Source organism: Poromitra crassiceps (genome assembly GCF_964638095.1).
Source record: "Poromitra crassiceps genome assembly, chromosome: 13".
Classification (NCBI taxonomy): Eukaryota; Metazoa; Chordata; class Actinopteri; order Beryciformes; family Melamphaidae; genus Poromitra; species Poromitra crassiceps.
Genome location: NC_139644.1, coordinates 22,670,287 through 22,694,792, shown reverse-complemented (window position 1 = coordinate 22,694,792; position 24,506 = coordinate 22,670,287). Strand labels below are relative to the sequence as shown.

The following is a 24,506-nucleotide window of genomic DNA, read 5'->3' as shown; positions in this document are numbered from 1 at the left end:
TAGTGTGTAGACTCAGTTCTTAGTCTCTGTCCGCATAGGCGAGACTAGTGTGTGACATAAGTTTCTTACTCCGGTGATTCACATTGTATTGTTTCTAGTCCATCCATCACACATAAAAATATCCATTTTAGCAATTTAATGCAGTATTTAATCTTGCAATTGTTAAAACAGCCAATCGGATGAAATAGTTTCACTAGTTTCCAATGCAAGTCAACTTGATTTAAGATTTATTTTAATCAAGTGTCATTTGTGTCACTTGATTGATATTAGTGGAATGTTCTTGATTCTGCCTTGAAGATGTTGAGTCTTGTTTCCGGTAGATTCCTGAAACTGGAAAGAACTTTGATTATTTCACCTCATTGGCAGAATCTACATATTCTAAGTGAATATAGGACTAAATGACATTTCTTTTTGCAGTGCACATGAGCCCAAAAATGAGGTTGATTTATGGCAATGCAAGCCAGGGGTTTTCTCTCTCTTTGATTGCTTTCTCTTTGAATCACTTTATCACTTGAGCCTTTGTTTTGTATCCAGTCGTGCGCTCTAACTCCAACCAGACAGTCTCTATGGTTACCCAGGTCAAATGGGAAAGGTCACTGGGGGAACAGATTGCAATCCAGCCTGCACTTTAACCTCTGTCCTATAAGCTAGGTGCAGATGGGAGTGTGTGTGTGTGTGTGTGTGTGTGTGTGTGTGTGTGTGTGTGTGTGTGTGTGTGTGTGTGTGTGTGTGTGTGTGTGTGTGTGTGTGTGTGTGTGTGTGTGTGTGTCTGTCTGTGTGTGTGTGAGAGAGAGAGAGTCTACATGATTTATCAAATTTGTTTTCCATATTTCCACACTGTTGCCTACAAAACTAACCTACTCAAATGTGCTTGCTGCTTGACTTTAATTATGCTAAGCTCCACTTAATGAATTATGAAGTCCAGTAGGCCTATTGGATCTTTCAACGTGCCAATGGTGTGAGATACTTTCACTTTGTGCAGTTTCACCTGTTTATTCTTGGGGTAATAGCAATAAGGCAAATAATTCCACACTAGTATCAAGAAGACAATGCCACTTTATTAAAGAAAACTCCTGGAACAAGTTGATTTGCTTTGTGAAGAATAGAAATGATAGAAACTGCATGGGCAGTTGTTTGAAAAATTAAAAAGATTAACTATAAGTCCCTTATTGTTTCTCCTGAAGCCTTGTTGCCCTATTTTATTCTTTGTTTGCTGTCTGCAGACATAATGCTGTTTTCAGTGGAGAGAGCGGTGAGGGGGAGCTTAGTTACAAACGGACAATCTGATTTGATTGAAACATGGTAAATCCCACACTGGCCTGGACGTCCAATCTCACATCATCGCTGACACACTGTGCCGTCCCATAAACCCACTTCTTAATCCCAAAGCCTTTTGATTTTGTGCTGTGTGCGACCCATCATCACAAATCCCTCTCTGCCTCAGTCCCACCCAGCCCCCGTCCACCCTGTGTGTGTGTGTGTGTGTGTGTGTGTGTGTGTGTGTGTGTGTGTGTGTGTGTGTGTGTGTGTGTGTGTGTGTGTGTGTGTGTGTGTGTGTGTGTGTGTGTGTGTGTGTGTGTGTGTGTGTGTGTACTGTGTCTGTCCGTCTGCGCGTGCGTGTGTGCGTGCGTGGATGCATATGACTCTGAGTTCAGACACAGCTGGCATCATCATCTTGTAACCTGTTCTGCTCTGGACATAGTGAATACTACTATCCAAAGTGTATTGACTCTGTAGCCATACCTGGTCATATATGGATCATGGTCAAGGTCATTAGAACTGTGCCAGCCTGCTGCTGCACATGACTCTTTTTCTCTTTCTCTCTGTGGCTCTGCTGTGTTAATACTGGATATTTAAGGTTTCCATTCTATTTTTAGGGCATGTTTAGATTCCTGCAGAGAGAGGCTTTTTGACCATCCTCTCAGTAGCGCAGTGCACCCTTGGTGCCATGCAGTGATATGCGATGCCAATGCAGGACAGGAGAGACAAGTCAAGAGGAACAACAACTCTGTTGTGGTGGTTGTGATCTGATCCACAGCTCACTATATTAGGCTATTTGGACGAGTGCTGTCTGACTATTTCCTGAAGAGCTGTTTGGAGATGGAAGATAACCTGATATGATAGCCTGGCTTTTTTTCTTCTTCTGTGGATTATCATAGCAATCTACTCGGACTCAAAAGTTTTTTGCGTCCTTGCTTTTCCATCCTTCTCTGCACCCGAAAAGTCCCTCTGGAGAGAAGCAATGAAATCCCACTACTGCCAGGCCCAAGCATTCTGCCAGCTACAAGAATGTTGAGTATCATTCGGAAACTCTACTATTGTATCAGATTAATGTAAAAAATAATAAGAAGAAGAATATAAAGGAAGAAGTGCGCGCTCTCGGTGAAGCGCAGCATCAGCAGCAGCAACCAATGCGCGTCCCCGCCCCGGTAGAGGCTGCCCGAGATCCCGGGAAGAGGAGTTGGAGCTGCGCGAGTTAAAGTTGGGCAAAAGGGGGGCGAGAGGATGCTGCAGAACAATCTACGGTCTAATTAACATAGCCGATGCGGAGTTACGTGTCCTAAGTGAAGGATGACTTGCAAAATACTGAGCATAAGCCTCTTATTTTTGGGTTTTCAGCATTGCTCATCACGTAAGTCCTGTGAAACATTTATCGTTTGCTATTAGGCTAATAGGCTATTAAAAAATATGATAAAAGATAGGCTATATCTATATAGACGTGCAGATTGTTTCGCTTCTGATATGTTTAACATAAAAGTTATGCCATAAAATGCAGCAATAAGAAGTGGAAAATACCACCGGAATAATGTACTGAGGTGTTGGAATGTTGGAATGTTTGAAGGGCAACACACGTTGTGAAAAACAGATCGCCTTCAACACATCATTAGATTGCAGTAGGCTACAGTGCCTCTCTTGGCTATTTCAGTAGAACATTGTTTTGTGGGATGACGGGGGAAAGTGTAGGGGAAAAACGTGTCGGTTCTGCAGAAGGTGCGCACGGCGGTGCTCCATCGCGCTGGGCTCAGCTGTCTGCATTGCAGTGCTTTCTCTCAGCCAGGCTCTAGCACACAAGTTTCTGCACCGCATGACTTCAAATCTCGCCCTGTGTGCAATTTTATGTTTCATAGCTCAGGTCTGGGGTGAGAGAGAGAGAGAGATAGAGATGTTTTGTTTTTGTTGTGTTGTTGTTGTTAAAAATTCGTTGTGCACATTTGCAAAGTGGTTACAGAAAGAGCAGTGTCAGCCGGGACCAGCCCACCCACTGCAGTACATTTGGGAAGCATGTGTGTGCTAATAATCACTTGTCCTCAAATCACTGCATCCTGCACGCTGAGAGCATGCATTCACCTGATAAAAGAAAAAAAAGTCCATGATCAATCAGCAGTCATGTGATCAATTTAATTGGATAGAGGTGTGGCTGGAAAAATTTGGATTTATGTGGAACAGTGTGTGTGTGTGTGTGTGTGTGTGTGTGTGTGTGTGTGTGTGTGTGTGTGTGTGTGTGTGTGTGTGTGTGTGTGTCATGACAATGACAGGATGACCTCAGAGCATCTTAAAGCCATTGCATATTAATTAGTCTGTACAGTGAGTGCCATGACTCATTGGTTTTCACAGTGGGAGATACAGAGGGAGGGAGGGAAGCTCTGTCATGTGACTTCTGCATGGTTTGGAATGTGAGATGTTGAATGGTGCAAATTACAACAAATATAAGTTTCATACCACAGGTGGCAATCTCTCTCTGCCAGGCTATAGCATAATGTGACAGGTGATCATTCAAGGGCATAGGTCAATATCTCCTGCCCTTGTTTATCCCAGGCTCAAGGTTCAACTCAGGTCCATTAGTGCTCCTCTCATGGCTGTTATTGTAAGGGGATCCACCTTAGATAGATGCTATATGCAAGTGATTATAGGGAAATAATGCTTCCAGTCTAGGCATTTATTGCAATATGATTTTTGAAGACCTTTGAGGTTTTGAGGTGAAAAGTAGTTTACCTTGTATTTTATTTATTTATTTATTTATTTATTTATTTATTTATTTATTTATTTATTCATAATTGCGGGGGAGGGGCTTGTATTAACATTTTCCCAAGGAGATCAATAAAGTGCAGTCTTGTCTATACTACTAGTGCAATACCTGTCCCTGTGTGACTATTTAGTCAGGCCTCGCTCACAGAGTTGGCATGCAGCCTCTCCTCTCTCAGAGGGTTTTCATAGTCCACTTCAGTTGCTGATTACAACTCCGCTCACCTGTATGCTACTCCAGAGTTCACTGGCTGAATCAAACTGTGCTCACCTGTGTGCTGCTCCACTCTGGAGCTCTCCATGGTGTTGAACCTGTGTTGAGGCATTCAAACTGTGCTCACATGTGTGCTGCTTCACTCTGGAGCTCTCCATGGTGCTGAACATGTGTTGACGCATTTTGGCCAATAATTAGCCACCCGCAGGGGTGCTCTTTACACTTCCTGAAAGATTCAGCGTAACACTTCACATTCTTACTACCGGAATCCCCGTCCCTGTGTGACTGGCCATTTAGTCAGGCCTCGCTCACAGAGTTGGCATGCAGCCTCTCCACTTTAGTGGCTGATCAACTCTGCTCACCTGTGTGCTTCTCCACTATGGTACTGAACCTGTGTCCATGGTACTGAACCTGTGTTGAGGCATTTTGGTCACTAATTAGCCATTTGTGCCCATTTAGTTGGCCCTAATTGCCTAATTCAAAAAGCTGGCTCCATCAGGTCACCGCAAGGGTGCTCTTTACACTTCTTGAAAGATTCAGCCCGATCGCACATACAATGGCATAGCTATGGCTGAACACAATTCTGCTCACACACACTCACACACTCACAGACAGACAGACACTTTGCATTCTTAGTATAGGATGAACATATTGCTAGTATTGAAAGCTATAAGGTGTGTTGGGGAAGTGAATGGTGCCATCTTTCTGCAGTGGTAACAGATGTCTCTACAATTGAGTGAATATATATATATATACATACACTGTATACACTGTATGTTACCTGTGTTACTTCTGGACTGTCTATGCAGTGCCTGTGGGTTTGTATGGTAGGAGATAGTGTTCACATTTGTGCCAGTGCCTCACTGCAGGCCAGGCCGACTGTGAATGTGCTGTGTGGATGTGTACACAGTGGAGCTGTGCCAGATTAAAATGGAGCCTCCTAAAGATCCCAGAACACACTGACCCAGCCCGCCTGGGTTGGGCTCATACATACTGTGTGTGTGTGTGTGTGTGTGTGTGTGTGTGTGTGTGTGTGTGTGTGTGTGTGTGTGTGTGTGTGTGTGTGTGTGTGTGTGTGTGTATGTGTGTGTTTGTGTGTGTGTGTGTGTGTGTGTGTGTGTGTGTGTGTGTGTGTGTGTGTGTGTGTGTGTGTTTGAGATGGTGTGATGCACGTAGAAATTAAATGGTACGAAAATTTCATATCACGACTATAGTGACCAAAATGATCACAGTTATCATTATTCTTGTATTCTTCAAATGTGCTGAAAATGTTCAAAAAGTAGGCTGATACACTCACTGAAATAATTTCACCAAGGCTGCACACCTGCATCTGGGAGACTATTGCTAACTTTGGTTGATGATGGACAGTATGTATTTACTGTGTTTTTCAAAGTGCTGTAATCATGGTAATCATGGGTTTAATGATCATTAAAATTTGAAATGGTAATACTAACTGCCAGGAATTTGATCATGGTTTATTAAACCATAATCGTTTCATCCCTATAGATGCATGTGGATATATTCTCTCAAGTTTGTGCTTTGCATCGCACACTCGGTTAGCAGCCCGAGCAGCTATGAGACTGACTGTAGTTTGGTCCATGTGAGGGGAATTGATATTTAGGGAAGGAGGGGCAGGGTGAAGTGGGAACTTAGCTGTTCTATTCTTAGACAGAAGGATGCAGCATCCTGAGCACTGAACTTGAGACTCATTGTGGTGGTGATGTGCTGCATATAGTTTTTGTTTTTCACCTCTACCCGTTCCTGGCGGCAGTCAGACACTCCCCACTGTGATGCCAGCCTCGGTATATGAATAATTTACACTCTCGACAGCATGCTATATTATTTTTTCCTACATTCATCCCTGCCCCTATGTGCTGTTCTGTTACAATGATTTCCTGTTACACATTGTATTGGTGGACATACACAATAGACATCTGCACATTTGCCCGGTTGTTCTCTGGAGCCTCAGTCTCACTGATAGTAGTCTCCATATGCCCCCTGCAGTCATGTGTCAGCCCAGACAGGCCAGCCTACAGTTACAGCAGAATGATGAATCAGCAAGACTGGTGTTAGAGCTCATCACGGTCACGCCAGTGCCCACAGCGCCTTAAAGATACATGAAACAAGAGACTTTTCTTGTGAGTGAGGTGCAGAGAGAGAGAGAGAGAAGGGTGTTTGCTGTGGTGCAGGGTCAGATGGCGAAGGATAAAAACGTGACTGGAAGGTTCGGGCTTCAGGTACATTTTAGCTACTGCATCACGACAACGCCCACAAACTAGAGAGAGAGAGAGAGAGAGAGAGAGAGAGAGAGAGAGAGAGAGAGAGAGAGAGAGAGAGAGAGAGAGAGAGAGAAAAGAGATCAGAAAGAGAAGGCTGGTGAGTGAGAGGCAGAGAAGGAGGTAATGGAGTGATGAGAGAGCAAGAGTGGCTGATATTCCGAGTTGGGAATGAGATAAGGACGGAGACGGCTGAGAGGGAAAGGAAGTGAGAGATGTTGGGATGGGAGGGAGGGAGGGAGGGTTTGAGTGTGTGACGGTGTTGCCATGAGGAGGAGCAGAGGAGATGGGTAGCCTGAGTTAACCTGCTGTAGTCTGGGATGATTCAGCTCCCTCATCCAGCACCACTCATTAACGGATCAGAACAAATCATTATACCGTAAGCCATTAGCGGCAAGGGAACCTTTACCATTCCAGCTGCGCTGCACAAATGTCCCAAATACTTTTGTGTGAATGAACATATTGCAATGGACTGTGATGCATAGGGTGATGCAGCATACGGTATCTGTTGATTACCTGCAGCATAGAAAGCATTCCTATGGAAAAGGCAGTGAAACACACAGAGAGAAAAACAGGGAGTCAAGGTCACATTTCCATTGCTCAGCACATTTATTCCACCTGAGTGTGCTGCTTGTCCTTGCAGGAACTGGAAGGGGGAGCAGTCTCTGCACAGTCATTCATTCATCCCAGTTATTCCCCATTCCCTCACTGATGCAAGGAACGTCTCTGATCCCCAAATCCTCCGTTTCCCTCTACAAAGTGATCTCACAAATTCAGCTCCACTGCACCCTTGTTCACCTTGCTTTATCTGCAGCCTGCATACTAATTCTGCTAACGTCTCCTGTTTCTAGCCACCGTCGACCGCCCTAATTCATCCCTGTGCTCCGCGCCATCGTAGCAACAGGAATTACAGATCAGCTGTTTAGCAGTAAACAACTCAAAAGGATTACCTTAGGAGAGGGCTGGATTGGAGCTGCTTTCATCATTTCTATAAAGCATACCTGATACACTTAAAACATGATATCGCTTTGTAGCCTATCTGTCTGTCTGTATATTCAATTATAACCCCCTCATCTGTCTATTTTTCAGGTTATCTAACAACATATTTTGGCATCTGGAATGAGACAGTGTTTTTCTTGCAGCCCAAAATGAGTACATGGCGCGGCTGCTAGTGACACAAACAAGATTAGGTAGAATTACAGTTTTAATGGGTCGGGACTCGGGAGTGAGCCTTAGCAGATGGGTTCTGGTCCTATCAGTCCCATAACCACATACAGAATCACAGCAGTCCGGCAGCGCTCACAAGACACACCCCTCTTTCAGTTTGGCCTTGCTGCATGAATCAGACACAAACCCAGACACAAACAAAACAAACATTTGTTTTATTTATTTCTGATTGCTTCCAAGAAGCTGGAAATCACAGGACCAAGGCCATTTTGTGTGCTCTTTGGAAAGTCTTTCTGGTTCTGATTCTGAAGAGGCAGGACGCATTAATTGCTTGAAAATGACAATTGTTTATTTCAGAGACAGCTGTGAACAATCAATGAGTGCATTCCCCATGACTGCATTCCCCATGCTCTAGCTCATCCTGTCCCACCCCAGTAGAAACAAAGTTGTTCAGGCAGACAATACACTGGGGTAGAATTCTGCTGGTTAGATTTAGAGTCCAGCTCCTTATAAGGGAACAGCTTTTGGCAGTGGATTGTGTTCCAAGCACTGTGAAATATGAAGCTTTTTATTTTGTGACAGCAGAAAGGCTATTTTGCCCTTTCTTGCCAGTTTAATTGAATGGAGCGTGCACTAATTAAAATCCAAATGATCTTCCCTTATCCGGCCACACAGCTGTACCCAGTGCAGTGAAGTAGGTGTATGAGGCTGTACCCAGTGCAGTGAAGTAGGTGTATGAGAAGGCTTATCCGGCCACACAGCTGTACCCAGTGCAGTGAAGTAGGTGTATGAGAAAGCTGTGTTCTGAGAGCCTGAGTAAGGCGTTCCTCTCTTTCTTATTATCACTGCCAGATGAATGTGTGGATCCTCTGGTGTCCAGCCTCTATGCCTCCTCCTTCCTGGCCTCCTCCAGATATAACTTCCTCTACTCTGCCAATTTTGCCAAATTGTATGGTAAGTTATCAAGATGTGCCATTTTTAGTTCACCAAATATTGTCCTTTTGATTAGACTCCATCATGCCAAATCTCCATTGGTCCTACTCCTGCAGCAGTCACTTTTTGATTTTACGGGTGAGAAACTCTACCCAGAAGACTGGCATATTATAAGGGCTATATAAAACTAGCATTACTTATTCGCTTGCTACTTAGGCTAGATTCTGGTATCTATTGGGTCAAATATACACTAACGTATAACCTTAAAATGTGAACTATACCTCTGGATTCTTGCGATCCATTGATTTATCATAGATTTTTCAATGGTGGATCTATGATATTATACATTGTTGCTTGTGTAAAATGCCTGCTCTGTGGGAATAAGGTCAATGGGAAATATCATATGGACTCTGAGATACTAAGATATATTGTTGATTGATTGATTGATTGATTGATTGATTGATTGATTGATTGATTGATTGATTGATTGATTGATTGATTGATTTGGTCATGACTTCATCTAAGTTGAATTGTATCCATAAGAATTATCCTCCCCCCAACCCTCCACCCCTCTCTCCCCCTCAGGAAGCAGTGGCTGGTCCCCATCCCCCAGGGACAGACAGCCATGGCTGCAGATCGACCTGGGCAGGAAGTACCGGCTGGTGGCCATCGCCACCCAGGGGACCTTCAACTCCTACGACTGGGTGACTAAGTACACCTTTCTCTATGGGGATCGACCGGACTCCTGGACCCCCTACATCATGAAAGGAGGCAACTCGGTAGGTGCAGAATGGTCAGGGTCAGCGTGGTGTGATGAGGATGATGCAGGGATTATCTACAGCAGCGGTTCCCAACCTTTTCCAACTTATGACCCACTTGAAAATCTCAAAAATGTTCGTAGCCCACATCCAACTGTAAACAGTACAGAGGCGAAATAATGTGTTTAACGATAAAAGGAGCTGTCCATCAGCACCACACAAAAAATCATAGACTGAAGTGAGGGGCTGTTTGCAATAGGCTAAATAACAAATAATTGATTAAATAAAGGTATCATTCAACAATGGAGAAATGCAACTAATAATTTTTAACAAATCCACAAAGATCGTAATGTTTTGCGAAGGATTTGGCGGCCCACTTGCAATACCTTCACGGCCCACCACCACAGGTTGCGAGTGGCTGACCTACAGTCATTCACATGCAATCTTTTATAAGCCCTTCTGTAATCGATGGGTGTTCCATTGTATTCATCCTCACTAAGGACAGAGACGGCACAGCACATTAGCTCTCACAACTGACAAACACAACCTCTTCATCAGTTCCTCTCCAGATGGCTAATAAGGCGTAACACCGTCCACTGCAGTGACTCAGTAACTCCCCCCCCCCCCCCCTCTCTCTCTCTCTCTCTCTGTGTCCAACTGTGTGCAGACAATGCCTGGGAACTGGAACTACTATCAGATCAAGAGGAATGTCTTCCATTACGCCTTCACTGCTAAACACATCCGCCTGCTGCCTCTGGCGTGGAACACTGAGGATGGAGGGAAGATCGGCGTGAGGGTGGAGCTGTATGGCTGCCCCTACGGTAACAATGCCTCATCACAGCCACAGTGGGGATTTACTGTCTCTGATTCATATCCAGTAACATTGTACATAACAATTCCTAATTATATCCAATATGCCCCAAAGTCTACTAATACTGCACACCAAATGTGCCACACAATATTTCCCCTAGAGAAATTACTAGGCTCAATATGAGCTGATTCACACTCAGTCACTAATGATAAGTACCAAATGTGTCATGTAGGCTACTTACTTTCACAGTTATTGCTCAGTATCACCTGATTAATACCCAATTACATCATATAATACCAATATATTCATATCTGACAAATCAATTGAATGCTGCTACATCTAATTTCAAGAGCTAAATGTGCCACATAGTACAGTCATTCTCCGTTAATGCTACATAGCTCAGTGAATGCTAAATTAGGCTCAATATCACCTCATACGTGACCTTGCCTGTGTTTCAGACTCCTATGTCCTGCAGTACAACGGGGATGACACTGTGGTCTACATGTACCCAGAGAAGAGGTCCCGTACGCTACAGGACCACTACGCCATCAACTTCAAGACCCTGGAGCAGGATGGGCTGCTGCTACACAGCGAGGGGGTTCAGGGAGACCTCTTCAGCCTGCAACTGAAGAAAGGACGTCTTTACCTCCACATTAGCCTTGGTATGCTGTCAGAAAAACAATGTACAAATGGTGGTTTGTGGAAGGGATCCGGTTGTATACTGTACTGTTGCATAACTGTAATGTTGAATTATCTGCCTCGCAATGACAATGATCCATCTCAAGAGAGAGACTTGCTGTCCTCAATTCTGAAATAAAGACACTAAGCTGATGTGTCTGGGAGGAGATCTAGCATTGCTGGTCAGTTTGATTACTGGCGCCCTGCCTACAGGTCCAATAATGGGAGTATTTCAGCATCTAATCTCATTTATTCTTTGCCTGGATATGAGTACAGTGTTTCTTATCTTTTCTTTTGATTCCCTCCTGTCCCTGTCTCTCTGTCCCTGTCCCCTTGTTTTGCAGGAAGCAGCACAGTGCAGAAAATAGATGGCCGAACCACGTTGACCGCTGGCAATATCCTTGACGACCAACACTGGCACTATGTTACCATCAAGCGCTACGGTCGACAGGTGAACTTCACGGTGGACAGCCAGACAGTCACAGCCATCTGCAACGGAGCGTTCACCTACCTGGACCTGGACACCCAGGTACTTCATAGAGCTGGTTGTGCATGTCTGCCAGGACAGAACGTTTCACACTTTCTTGTGTACTAATGTACAACACTGATCAGACAGTTGCATTAGATGTGTCTAGTTACAGTATGTTAAATTACTTTAATGGACAACCTTTCGGCCAATCAGAATGGGCTATTCCCCCAAGGCCATGGTATGATATACAACTAAGCATGATCATGATAATCCTTCTGTACTTCTTTTACAGATAGATAAACAGGAAAATCTGGATTTTCTTGTTTAATGAGGATGACTTACCGACTTAACACCCGTCTCTTAGTTATATGTAGGTGGTGTGATAGAGAGCAACGTGCCTCACCTCCCCACCACGCCCAACTTCCGCGGCTGCCTGGAGAACGTCTTCATCAACGGGATCAACATCATCGACATGGCCAAGAGAGAAGAACCCGAGATCCGCATCCCGCGAAAGGTTCAGTTCCTCATGAACCTTAATTGTTCCATTAATCATACAACTCCAATCATAATATCACTATTATTTGAAGCCTATATGCATTTGATTCATAAGCTAATCATCATTGCTAATCGTAATCGTCATTCATTTTTAATGACCTTATTCTATTAAATCCCAATATCGTCTAAAGCATTCAGCTGAATTGAATATATAAATATATATTTTTTTTTGTCATTTTTCTCCTTTTCCCCCCTCAGAAAAAGATGCATTACGCCTGCCGTGACATTCTGCTCAAACCCATGACCTTCGCTGGGCCCAACAACTACCTGCAGGTGCCGGGCTTCTTCAGGAGGCCTAAGATGTTTGTCAAGTTTAAGTTTCGCTCCTGGGACTACACCGGCCTGCTCATGTTCACCCGCTTTGCTGACGACCTGGGCGCTCTGGAGCTGGGTCTGAGCGAGGGCCAGGTCAACGTGACTATATTCCAGCCTGGCAAGAAGAAACTGCAGTTTGCTGCAGGTGGGCCCCCGCACAACCGCTGTCTTTACCAGATATGTGACAGGGACTGATGTTTTGGGTAACAAGTAGGCCAAGGTCATGTTTCTTTTTTGCAGATTATGAAAGTGCAGATTGTAAGCTTTCAAATGATCTGATACATTGAAATCTGAAAATAGTTGAAGAAGACGTGCTTATTTGAATGATGCCCTAAACAAACTTAGTTGTCTAATAAATTATAAGCATTTAGTGATCCTAAAACTGTTGTTTGTTATATTGATTGCATTATATTGAGTGATGAAGGCATGTGATTTCTATATTGATGGTGGAATCATTGAATGATGGACTCCTCTCTTCTCCCTAGGATACAGACTGAATGATGGCTACTGGCACACGGTGGATCTGGCAGCCAGAGACAACCTGCTGACCCTCACCATTGACGAGGAGGAGGGTTCTCCGCTGAAGATCACCAACCCCTTCACCATTCGGACCGGAGACCGCTACTTTTTTGGAGGTGAGGTGATGACTTGAACAACAGCTTGTCTACATGGAAATGTTTGTTGTTAAGATTCAAACTCCCACGTTTCAACATTCAGGATGTCCAAAAACCAACAACACGGTAAGGAAGTGTGAGACCAAGTTGAACCACTTCCATGGCTGCATGCAGCAGATCTACATAGACAACGAGCAGCTTGATATCGACATCATACTGCAGCGCCAGTGGGGGCGCTATGCTGAGCTGTTGTTGGGCACCTGTGGCATCACTGACAGGTAAGAAACGGGGATTTAAATTATTATGTTTTATAAGTCATACAGTATCTTGGAGGGAGCAGACCTTCAACCCAGTAATGTTAAATGCATCAATTTCATCAATAGCAGAAAAATTACATAATGACACAGCACTGCAAAAATTATCAATCATAAAAGTAATTTTATGTAATAAGGTGTCTTAAAATCTTATTACTGCTACAGCAAGAGAAAACGTTGCCAGTGGGGACAGATACTTTCAGCTTGTTTCAAGAATCCCCTTGATTCAAGTGTAATTTTCTTGATAGTGCAGCAATTTGCTATTTTCTGCCATGTTTCAAGATAGTGACATTTCCAACTGAAGTGGAATTATGTTGCCCCACTGGCAGAATTTGTCACGTCTTATGAGAAAAGTTAGATTCTAAGACAGAATAAAATTAGACTAAATTACTTGTTCAGAAGGACATGTTCTTGCAGTATGGATGACTGGCTTTTCTTCTCAGGGCTTATGCTATCTGTGCATATAACTTATATACTTGTACTTATTACACCATCATCATATAATGTCTATATTAATACACAAACCAGATCAAATGATTATTATCACATCCATATATCATGTTCTCTTTTATGGTGTGAGGAATCTGATATTATACAAGATGCATGTAGAGGATTTGGCACATGATTTGTAAATCATATAAGAGTCTTTCAAGTAAGACATCATTGACAACAATCATCACCTCCTAAGGCCCACCTTATAAACCATGTGAAACCATGAAACAAATATCATAGAGAAAAGCTTTCACTGGCCAGATAAGAAAATTGCTTCATTATATTTATATACACACTCTCACTATTATAACCTCAAAATTCTGAAGATAATCTTCTGTTTTGTTTGCAGATGTACCCCAAATCCATGTGAGCATGAAGGCAGGTGTATCCAGTCGTGGGATGACTTTATCTGCCTTTGTGAGAACACCGGCTATAAAGGGGAAGTGTGTCACATGTGTAAGTTTGTAAGACTTCTCTACAGTTAAAGGACCACTTTGCCCATTTTCAACCAGCTTTGTATCATTACAAAACCAGTAGTATATATGCAAATGAGCAATGTTTAACTCCACCTCCATCTTGCCTGTACCGAGAGCTCCCTGTTCATTCACAGACTCTCCTGGTCCAAATGATGTTATAATGATGCCATTTGGTCCAGGAAGTTCTGTAAATGAAGGCATAGTGATAGTGACAGTATTACTGACATCATGGCAAAATACAAATAACAAGTAAAGCACGCACATCCACTTGATAAGCAGGTGCAGGGCAAACAAATAATCAGTAACCAGTAAAAGAAGTAGAGTCCTCCACACACTGCTGTAGACTTCTCCCAGTAGATTTATTGTATTACGTTTCAGTCACAAACGACCTTCTTCGGAATGAATCAGGTAGTGACAGAGCACTCATATAAATAGGCCATATCCCTCCACCAATTGATGGGAGGGATGTGGGGAAAACAGGTCAGGTGAGTACAAGACAGAGTACACAGAGTGCATCTTGCTTCACACAAACAAATAAATCAACAAACAATCCCAAGAAAAGAGCATTATAGTAATAGTAATAGTTATACAATGACTCAGTGTAGGAAATATAAATAGGGCGGAGCTGAAATTCAGCAGAAAAAGCAGTAAACTCCCATGTGAAAATTTTAAATAGGAGACAACGGCCCTAGAGAAGAATTATTATTAAAGACTGGTGTCTATAGATGGTGCTATCACTCCAGAGAGTGGGACCGAAACGTAATACGATAAATCTAGTGGGAGAAGTCTACAGCGTCGGCAAAGGGCCACTTTAATTAGACCTGACTGTGCATTATTTCTCTGACAAAAATGTTCTCTACATTCCTCTGGCAAATGGATCCATTCTTCTCTTGGGCAGCGGTGTATAAAGAGTCATGCGAGGCCTACAGACTCACTGGAAAGTACTGGTCAGGCAACTACACCATCGACCCTGATCTCAGTGGACCGCTGAAACCATTTGAAGTGTACTGCAAAATGAAATGTAAGTTGTCACCACTGTCAGTAATCCAATCTGCAAACACGATATCATGAGCAATGTGTATTTTCTACGCCGTAGGATTGATATGAATGGTATTGCTGCTGCGGCGCTCACTGGCTCCTCTGTGAATTGTTGATAAATAGTTGGAAGGCGAACATCAGTTAGCACATTCCTGTTGTGTTATCAGGAGCGTGTATTGAAGTTTCATGGGAAATTAAAAGGGTGTATGAACATCTGTTTCAGTGCACTCATGTGTGATGTAATCAAGTTTAAAAAGTAAAATGGTGTAAGCGCTGAGCTAAATCACTCAAATGCATTAACCTTGTACTGGCCATGCAAATACCTCAGGGTCCAGAGAGTCTAAGCTTTCCTCAACACATGTTGAATCATAAAAAAAACTCATAGTTTTCTTTCCCGCCACTCTGTGTTTACTTTTATTCCCTTCATATTTCTCTTCCACCATGGGATTGTCTTGCTTGAGAATAAAACACATGTACTATTTCATCACTGTGACTCTACCTCTCCCTGCATGCAGCGTATAAGGCCTGGACAGTGATCTTGAATGACCGTGTGACCGCCACCTCGGTGACTGGGAGCACAGTGGACCGGCCGTACATAGGAAACGTCAACTACTGGAACGCTTCCTGGGATGAGGTCACCGCGCTGGCCAACACCTCCATGTACTGTGAGCAGTGGATCGACTACTCCTGCTACAAGTCCCGCCTGCTCAACACGCCCAGTAAGTGGGATTGGTCAGTGTGAGCTGCGAGAAGACTTGAGGTAACTTGAGTGACACACTAACTCATATGTGGTCTGTTTTCTCACGTACCTTTTAGATGGAAGACCCTTTGGTTACTGGATTGGTCGTAACAATGAGAGTCACTATTATTGGGGTGGAACATTTCGGGAGGTCAAAAAGTGTGGCTGCTCCATCAACCAGACCTGCACCGACCCCAGGTTCCAGTGCAACTGTGACGCCGACTATAGACAATGGTGAGAGTGGGACAGTCTTAGCTTCTGTCTATGCAGAGGTGAGGAGTCAAGTCACATGACTTGGAATCGAGTCAGACTCAAGTCACAATGTTAACTGCTTGAGACTTAACTTGATGCATGAAGAGCAGACGAGCAGACTTGAGACTTGACTTGACTTGAGTTCTGATAAATTGGGACTTGACTTTGATGACTTGGCCTATTGGCTGATCAGGGGAGCCCAACACTTCTACTTTGTAATTCTGTCACATTTTCATGTGCCAACATGCAATTTCTCATTCTCTCATCATCAAATATATAGTATGTATGTAACCTACAGTAATTATTGTTAATAGGTGTTTGAATAGGAAACTTTCTATGGCACTTATGATCGGCTATTTTAAATAATGAGTGTTGACAAGTCAAAGTGATCTTAACCAAAAATAATCCGGCCCCCATGAGGTCTCATTTGAACAAGTCCAACCCACTACCTAATATGAGTCTGACAGTCAGTGGCGCTGCGCACGCGGCGACCCGGCTGAGGGCAGCAGATGGTCTTTTGGAATCTGTACATAATGCAACAAATGTTTATGTATTGTATAATATTGAAGTGTGCCTTATTACTTTTTCAAACTAGTAATAATGTATCTCAATTCTGAAGTGTGCCTTCATTACTACTATCAAATTAGTAATGATGTTGTAATTTCCACTACTGTCTGATGTGAACCAAAGTGCCCTTCTGGGACATGTATTAAACTGATTGATTGATTGATTGATTGATTGATTGACAGCCCTCCTCTAGATGACATGAAATGGTGGTCAGAAGTTTATCATAAATGCAAAACACCTCAGCTTCCAGTGGTGGTTACATCCTCTCCGGACCGCCCCCATATGTGTCCCTACCAATGTCAAAATCAAACCTACGCCCTTGTGGACAGTTAGTACACCCATGTGGGCTCCCAGCCAATAAACAGTAGACACAGTGTGCCGCACATTCTCATTCAAATATGGCTGCTTTAAGGCAGCCTTCAGTACTTCAACTAAAACTATATGCTACAGTTACTCTTTAATGACGTACACATAACTTGGACTTGACTTGATCTTCTACTGTACAGACTTGAGGCTAGATATGATTTGATATAGAGGTCTTAATGTTCCCAATCTGGCTTTTCAGGTACTCAGATAAGGGCTACTTGGACTGGAGAGACCACCTGCCAGTAAGGAAGGTAGTGGTTGGGGACACCAACAGGACAAACTCAGAAGCACGCTTCACTGTCGGGCCCCTCCGCTGCCATGGCGACAGTAAGCTTATGGGTTGTATCAGTACATGTGCTCACGCAGTGATGTTCGATGTTTTTTCAACGGCTTGAGATTTGGCTTTTGTCAATACTCCAACAACCTTCCACAGGAAACATCTGGAACACCATCGCCTTCACCAGGCCCACCTACATCACCTTCCCCACCTTCAGGCCCGGCTCCAGCGCTGACATCTCCTTCCACTTCAAAACCTACCGTACCGGCGTCTTCCTGGAGAACTCTGATGACCAACTTCGCAACTTCTTACGAATAGAACTTAATAGTGAGTTACACTGATTTGACTCAAGTGTTCACAATGGATCTGCTCCCTAAACATACAATTAGAAAGGTTGCTAAGACTTTTATAACTCTCCATTCTTTCTTCTCCCCCCTTTCCTCTCCCAGCCACCCATAACATTGTGCTTTTATTCATGGTTGGTGATGGCATCCTTAATACGACGCTACGGTCTCCTGTTCCACTAACTGATAACGAGTGGCACTTTGTCCAGGCTGAGATCAATGTGAAGCTGGCCCGGATCAAGGTTGATTGGCAGCCTTGGGCTGTCATACGTTTCCCGGGTCAGACCTTTGTCACCATGGAGTTTACGCACCCCATCCTTGTAGGTAGGTTGCCCAGGGTAAATATGGAGCGATGAGAGGGGATTTTAGTAGTAGTAGTAGTTTAAAATTGGCAATTTGTCTTCACATGAAGATATAACTACTGATAATAGTATCCTGTGCACTCAGGCGCAGCCAACCGCACCCTGAGACCTTTCCTGGGCTGTCTGCGAGGGTTACGGATGAACGGTGTTCCTCTGGATCTAGAGTCAAAAGTAAACGAAGAACAAGGTATTAAGAGGAACTGTAGTGGCCTGTGTCTCAACGCTAGCCTACCATGTCGAAACAGTGGTCAGTGTATCGAGGGCTATGCTGCCTACACCTGTGACTGTAACAACACAGCCTTTACTGGTTTCTACTGCCACCAAGGTGAGATCATACACGTTACATACGTTACACGTCATACATGTTTTGCCTTGTGTCTCTGGAGTCTTGAAAAAACCTATCTTAGTGGTTCGACATAAGTCTAATTCTAATAATGCTCTTCTCCAAGAAATCGGAGCCTACTTTGAGATCGGCTCGTGGCTAAGGTACAACATACGAAAGAAGCCGATATCGGACGAAGCGGCATGGGCCAACTGGATCGATCCGCACTACGACAACTTCAGCCTCGGCTACAACGACACGGCCGACGACATTGAGTTCAGCTTCAGTACCCTCCACACTCCGGCCGTGCTGCTCTACATCAGCTCCTTCGTCCAGGACTACATGGCTGTCATCCTGAAGACTGACGGTAGGAAAGGTTCAGTAACAACACACCATTAGCTGATGAGATGCAGCCATTCATCATGATGTGTGCTAAATGATTTATTGTATCACTTCCACAGGAAGCCTTGATCTGAGGTATAAGCTGGGCCTGATCACCCACAAGTACCAGCTAACTCACAGAAACCTGGCAGATGGATACCCGCACTATGTGAACATAACCAGACACAACAGGACCATCAAGACACAGGTGGCGGCTCTCACCGCTGTCACCATGCAAACTCTGACCTGTGGTTTATTTCACTTTCACAGTGAAATAACATATTAAGCCTGGACAAGCATAACAATTCATACATTTAATAATGCTTATTTAATTAAAAATGTACTTAAAACAAATATCTTGCATTGCAATCTAGGAGTATATATATATATACACACACACACACACACACACACACACACACACACACACACACACACACACACACACACACACATGTTATAGTTTTTTAGTACAGTATATTTATTAATTTACTCTTTGTGTATCTATGACTCTAAATATGTTATTATCCCTCTCCCACAGGTGGATTACATGGAGCCCATAGTGGAAAAAATAACCTTAGTGGAGGATGCGAGGTTTGACTCTCCCAAGTCCATGTTCCTGGGCAGAGTGATGGGTAAAAGTCTCATTTAACGGTTATTCATGATAACATTTAGCACATTTATCCCTTCAGACTGTCCTGAAAGTGGACACACTCGTGATTATTTATGACCTCTATCTGCCCCTCAGAGGTTGGTGACATTGACTATGAGATCCAGAGACATAATGCTCCAGGCTTTATAGGCTGCATATCTGGGGTGCGGTACAACGTCTACGCCCCTCTGAAGGCCTATTTCCATCCAAACGAAACAGACCCTCCGGTGACCACACAAGGCTTTGTCTCCGAGTCCAACTGCGGCGCCTTTCCCCCCATCCTGGGTTATGTACCATGGGAGGTGGATCCCTGGTTCACTGGCATAGGTGAGACATTATATGCCCCATAATGCACCAAATACTCAGAGAGAATATGAGTGTTAGCTCATCCATTTATGTGTGTACTTCTCTTCTTCCAGAGTATTTTTATATCCATGATGATCTGGGCTTGTTTTGGATCACAGGTAAGTGTTCTTTTCTCTATTGTAATACCGCCTGGTCAGATGTTCCCTTGAATACGGCGAGACGGTGCATTTCTGCCTTGTTTCTGAATTGTTGAATGTGTAATGTGGCCACTAATTACATTACATTACATTACATTACATTACATTACATTACATTACATTATGTAATGTTGGTTACAAGTTTAAAAGGGCCCATTGTGACATATTTGTTACACATACTTCAATAGCCTTCCTAAAAGCCAGTTTGCCATACAGTGCAGTTGTTTCTCATCTTTCTCAATCTCATGTAAATCTCATATGACATGTGTCACATTGGGCTTTCACATCAGTACAAACATCTTATCAACTGTGGGGATTAGCTGTCTCTTTACATGAAAAAATAACATTTCATGTCATTGATGTCAGTAAATGATACATTTTATTTTATTATTTCTCAGCATACATAAATTATTCTTTGGATTCTAGACTCTATTGTCTGTAGACAATACAGTGTGTAGCTACTTCATACAGTAATACTTCTATTTTCCGGAGGAGAGAGATGGAAGGGATAAAAAAAAAAAACAGAATGTAAAGTGAGTGGAGAGGAAATATTGAGTGGGGGGAGACAAGGTCAGGTGCTTCTCGAAAAGATGTGTTTCCACAAATAAGCTGTGTGTATGTATATATATCTATATCAATATATATATATCTATATATATATCTATATCTATCTATATATATATCTATATATCTATATCTATATCTATATATATAGATAGATAGATAGATAGATAGATAGATAGATAGATAGATAGATAGATAGATAGAGATAGAGATATGTTATATGATATATGAACCTGAAAGTGATAGCCTATACTAGCCTTTCATTTTTTCTCTCTATGAATGAATGGATTTCTACAGAACGTCAGTGTTTGTTATGAAGTTCCTCCCTCATTTACATCCCTATGGTAATGTATTAGAGATGCAGGAAAAAAGCAGAGCAGGCTGGAGTCCCAGCTCAGAGACAGTCTGAGTCCCTCACTGGATCAGCTATATTTAGTCTGCATGGCGCCCTCTCTTACTATTCACCACTGATAGATGCTTTAGCTAGCGATGCAGAGGTATTATGCTAATGCAGAACATCAGCGTGTCGTTATAGAGATTAGTGTGCTTTCCAGGCATCCCGACAGTGACCTCTCCTGGTTATCAGACCTCATCCCAGTCTGATATACTGCTGATGAAAATATGGTGCAATCTGAGAAATTGCACCTCTTCTCGTCTCAAATATACTGGATGATATGCGATGTGCAGTTCTGCTGGCAGATGGTAAACGGAACACATTCTGCCAGGAATTATTGCCTTTTTACAGTGTCCTCTCCCTGTGACAAATAATATTCTGCCACCTTTTCATACAAATAAATGTCTTTACCCAGCTCATGAAAGCTTTTACATTTGCTGTTGGTGTCTGGTAGGTCTTGTCTTTCCCAAGGGGGAAAAAATCCATCACAGGATGTGATGCATTTTACATTTCCGATTTGTTTTGAATAAATAGAAGAAGAACTGGGTGGTTAGCATGAGCAGCGATAAGCCAGTAGCCAGCATGGCGGAAAAGAGAAAGAAAAGAGCGCCCCCTACAGAAACTCAAACTTAAAAAGTAACTAAGCCCCACCTAAATCCGTGGTGAAGCTTGACACCTAATGGTGAATAGTATAGGGTGCTGAACTGGTCATCTGCTATTGGCTGATCTCTGTGACCTGTGACCTGTGATGTCACCCTCTATAAAGTACAACAGGTGGTGGCATCAAAATATGTCAAAAAGACCAGGCAGTAGAAGAAGGCCAGTTCAGTACCCAACTTTGCACCGTCAGTCTTCACCAACGATTTGGGTTTGGGGTTTAGAAAATCCAAGGAAAACAACGTCACAGTACTCGGCACACTGATTGACATGAGAGAAATGAAATTAACAGAGAAATTATCACACTAAAGATAAAACAAACAAAGAAAGATTTATCTCGTAAACATTGTAAAGGAAACTGGCCAATGATCAGACAATTCAACAACACTACACCCACACTTTGGCTCACACTTAGCCAACATTTGATAATATAACTGCTCTTTTGCAAGTCAGTCAGATACAGTAATAGGCCTACAGCACTTGCTTCTCATCCTTGGTTTTTCACTAGGAGCGCCTGTTTTCTCCTCCGGGTGCCCTCAGGGTCATTCTAAACTGAGCTTGTTTTATTCTTCAGTCGTCGTCATCCTGGCGGTGGTGCTGCTGTTTGGAGGCTTGTACAGCATCTACATCTATGCGTACCAGCAGAAGGGCAGCTACCACACCAACGAACCCAAGAACCTGGAGTCACCCAGCAGCTCCAGGCCGCTGACCGAGACACTGAGGAGAGAGAAGAAGAAGATCCTCCCCGAAATCGAAGAGGAGTTCAGGAGCGACTAGCATCATAGGACCTGGGGGTGGGGGGGGGGGGGGGGGGGGGGGTGGGGGTGGGGGGGGGGGGGTGGGTGGTGGGTTGGGGGGTGGGGGGGGATTCCAGTGGGGAGGGAGGGTGGGGATGGGGAGGGTGAACTGGCACTGACAACAACCACAAATACCTTTATTATGTTTTATAATTCCTTCAACCTTTCATCTTCATTGATTTATTTTGACCTTTTGGTTTTAGTTCCTTCCCCCAGTTAAGTGGGATCTGATGCCTGGTGCTCTACATAGTGTTTTGCTAGGTTCTAGTTTTGCTCCGTTCAAAGTTCAAATCAAGCCCCATGTTGCGTGAGTAGCCAACCATGTCTCACACTGTAGCAGGGTGGAATACTGAAGTGCCTCATCAGAGCAAGCTTGATCAGAAGTAACCACAATAGCTTCTTCAGACAGGGGTTTAGTTCAGACACTGCGGGGAAGTGTTGTTCAACAATTCAAACCTAAGTACTCAAGTATTCAGACTTATCTTTCTTTTCTGGGCCATTTTTGAGGTGATTCAAAGCTACCAATATCTTACTGTATAGATTAAATGCCATCTACGGTATACCTTTCGACGACAATCTCTCTTGGAGCCATTTGTGACACCATAGCTCACTACCCCTCCTGGGTTTGAGCAGTGAGCCAGAGCACATCTGAGAGCTGGTGCAAGTCAACCACAGCGATGAAAATACATAACCAAGAAAGCGAACCGCCATTCGTTGATAGATATGTTTTCTCCCCAGCTCTTGAACCAACTAAAGAGAGAACATACTGAAAAGCATGGAGCTTTGAGATGTAAAGCTTTGAGATGATACATATAAAGATCTTGGAAGGTATATATGCTTATATTTGTTATATTGCAGCCTATAACAGTGCATTACCTATACAAAAGCGGCACATGTAAATGGCTCCGAATTGCCATAGTGTCAGTAGATAGCAGCTTTGCCAATTACAGTATGCCCTACTCCTAACACATTCTCAACTATGGGGCTTTAGAAATGAGAGCGTGATGACATGAGGACACCTCTAGATGTTGGAGCTGAGGGCCTCTGCGTTGATAGAGAGGAGGGTGACTGTTGGTGTACTGCAGAATCAAAACAAACGTTGAGATATTGGATTTTTTTACCAGGGACAGGACAACCTAAATCTCGAAGTCCTCATTCAAATCTTCCCATCTTACTTCTGGTTGCTTATATTATGGACAAGCTGGCAATAGCTTGGTGCTACAGTCAGAGTGTGTGGCTCGGCAGACATCTCCGAAGACCTCTGATTGACAATATACAGACGGATCAGACTCTCACAATCCTGTCGACGACATCCCCAATTTATACGCATCTTTGAGAGCTGCTGCTCCCTTTGCCCATCTTGAGAAGCAGATACATACACACACACACTGACATATGTACAGAGGACCACAAAGAGTGTAAATGTTAATCTTGTACTTCTCCCCACACCGCTCCAGTATTTTGCATACTAAGACAGTGTTGCACTGTCATCGCTGCTCCTGCTTCTTTAGCTGCTTTCAGTGGAGAGAGTAGAAAACGTTTTACTTTGGTCCGGTGGAATTTCCCTCTCTGGAAAGGTGAAATTTTGTTGGACCCATTTGAAGTGTGGCTATCATCACTTCTCACTGCTCTCCTTGAGGTGAAAGCACTATTGTGTATGTGGAAAAAAAAAGAAGAAAAACATGCTAAAACATTTGCTAATTATTGGCTATGCATATCTTAGAGCATGAGCGCACTTTGCAGTAAATGCAATATCAGCTTCTTCCAGCGCACTAATGATGTTGATGTATCCGTTTCATTTGCAGATGCATAGCAATTAGATCTAATGAGTGTATATGTGAATATACTGTATGAATAAGGTGTTTAGCGACTTTATTTTTTATTCCTATGGTTTATATAGAACAAGTGAAAATGAGTGGAAGGGAGTGTTGAATGTAAATCCTATGACTCTGTAATGTGTCAGACACTACAGTGAGACCACTCTACTCTATAGGTTGCTCTGCACTGGAAGTCAAAGAAAAGCCATGGTATAGCGTGCTCAGGATCAAGAAAGTGCAGCTGGGCAGTGTTGTGCAAAGCTGTACTGGGAAAGGCTGCAGAATGATGTAAATTAAAGGCAGCAATTGCTAATGTATGAAAATGTACAGCAGATTTGGCCGTCACTGGCCTTTTTCAGCCTATATTTTTAAGAATGTG

The 24,506-nt window shown here is 43.3% G+C and overlaps 1 protein-coding gene across 1 annotated transcript; it reads left to right on the top strand.

The window, feature by feature from the left end:
- Positions 1 to 2,571: 2,571 nt before the first annotated feature.
- Positions 2,572 to 22,290, top strand: cntnap1 (contactin associated protein 1; the record flags this gene model as incomplete). Its single annotated transcript, XM_083648601.1, has 24 exons — positions 2,572 to 2,632; positions 8,533 to 8,634; positions 9,199 to 9,392; positions 10,039 to 10,192; positions 10,641 to 10,844; positions 11,205 to 11,389; positions 11,694 to 11,843; positions 12,083 to 12,344; positions 12,685 to 12,834; positions 12,917 to 13,091; positions 13,969 to 14,075; positions 14,994 to 15,116; positions 15,649 to 15,852; positions 15,950 to 16,106; positions 17,257 to 17,384; positions 17,491 to 17,661; positions 17,784 to 18,002; positions 18,126 to 18,365; positions 18,490 to 18,729; positions 18,824 to 18,951; positions 19,285 to 19,378; positions 19,492 to 19,722; positions 19,815 to 19,859; positions 22,088 to 22,290. The coding sequence occupies 24 exons, from the start codon at positions 2,572 to 2,574 to the stop codon at positions 22,288 to 22,290; spliced, it is 3,927 nt and encodes a 1,308-aa protein (XP_083504727.1).
- Between the last annotated feature and the right edge of the window lie 2,216 nt (positions 22,291 to 24,506).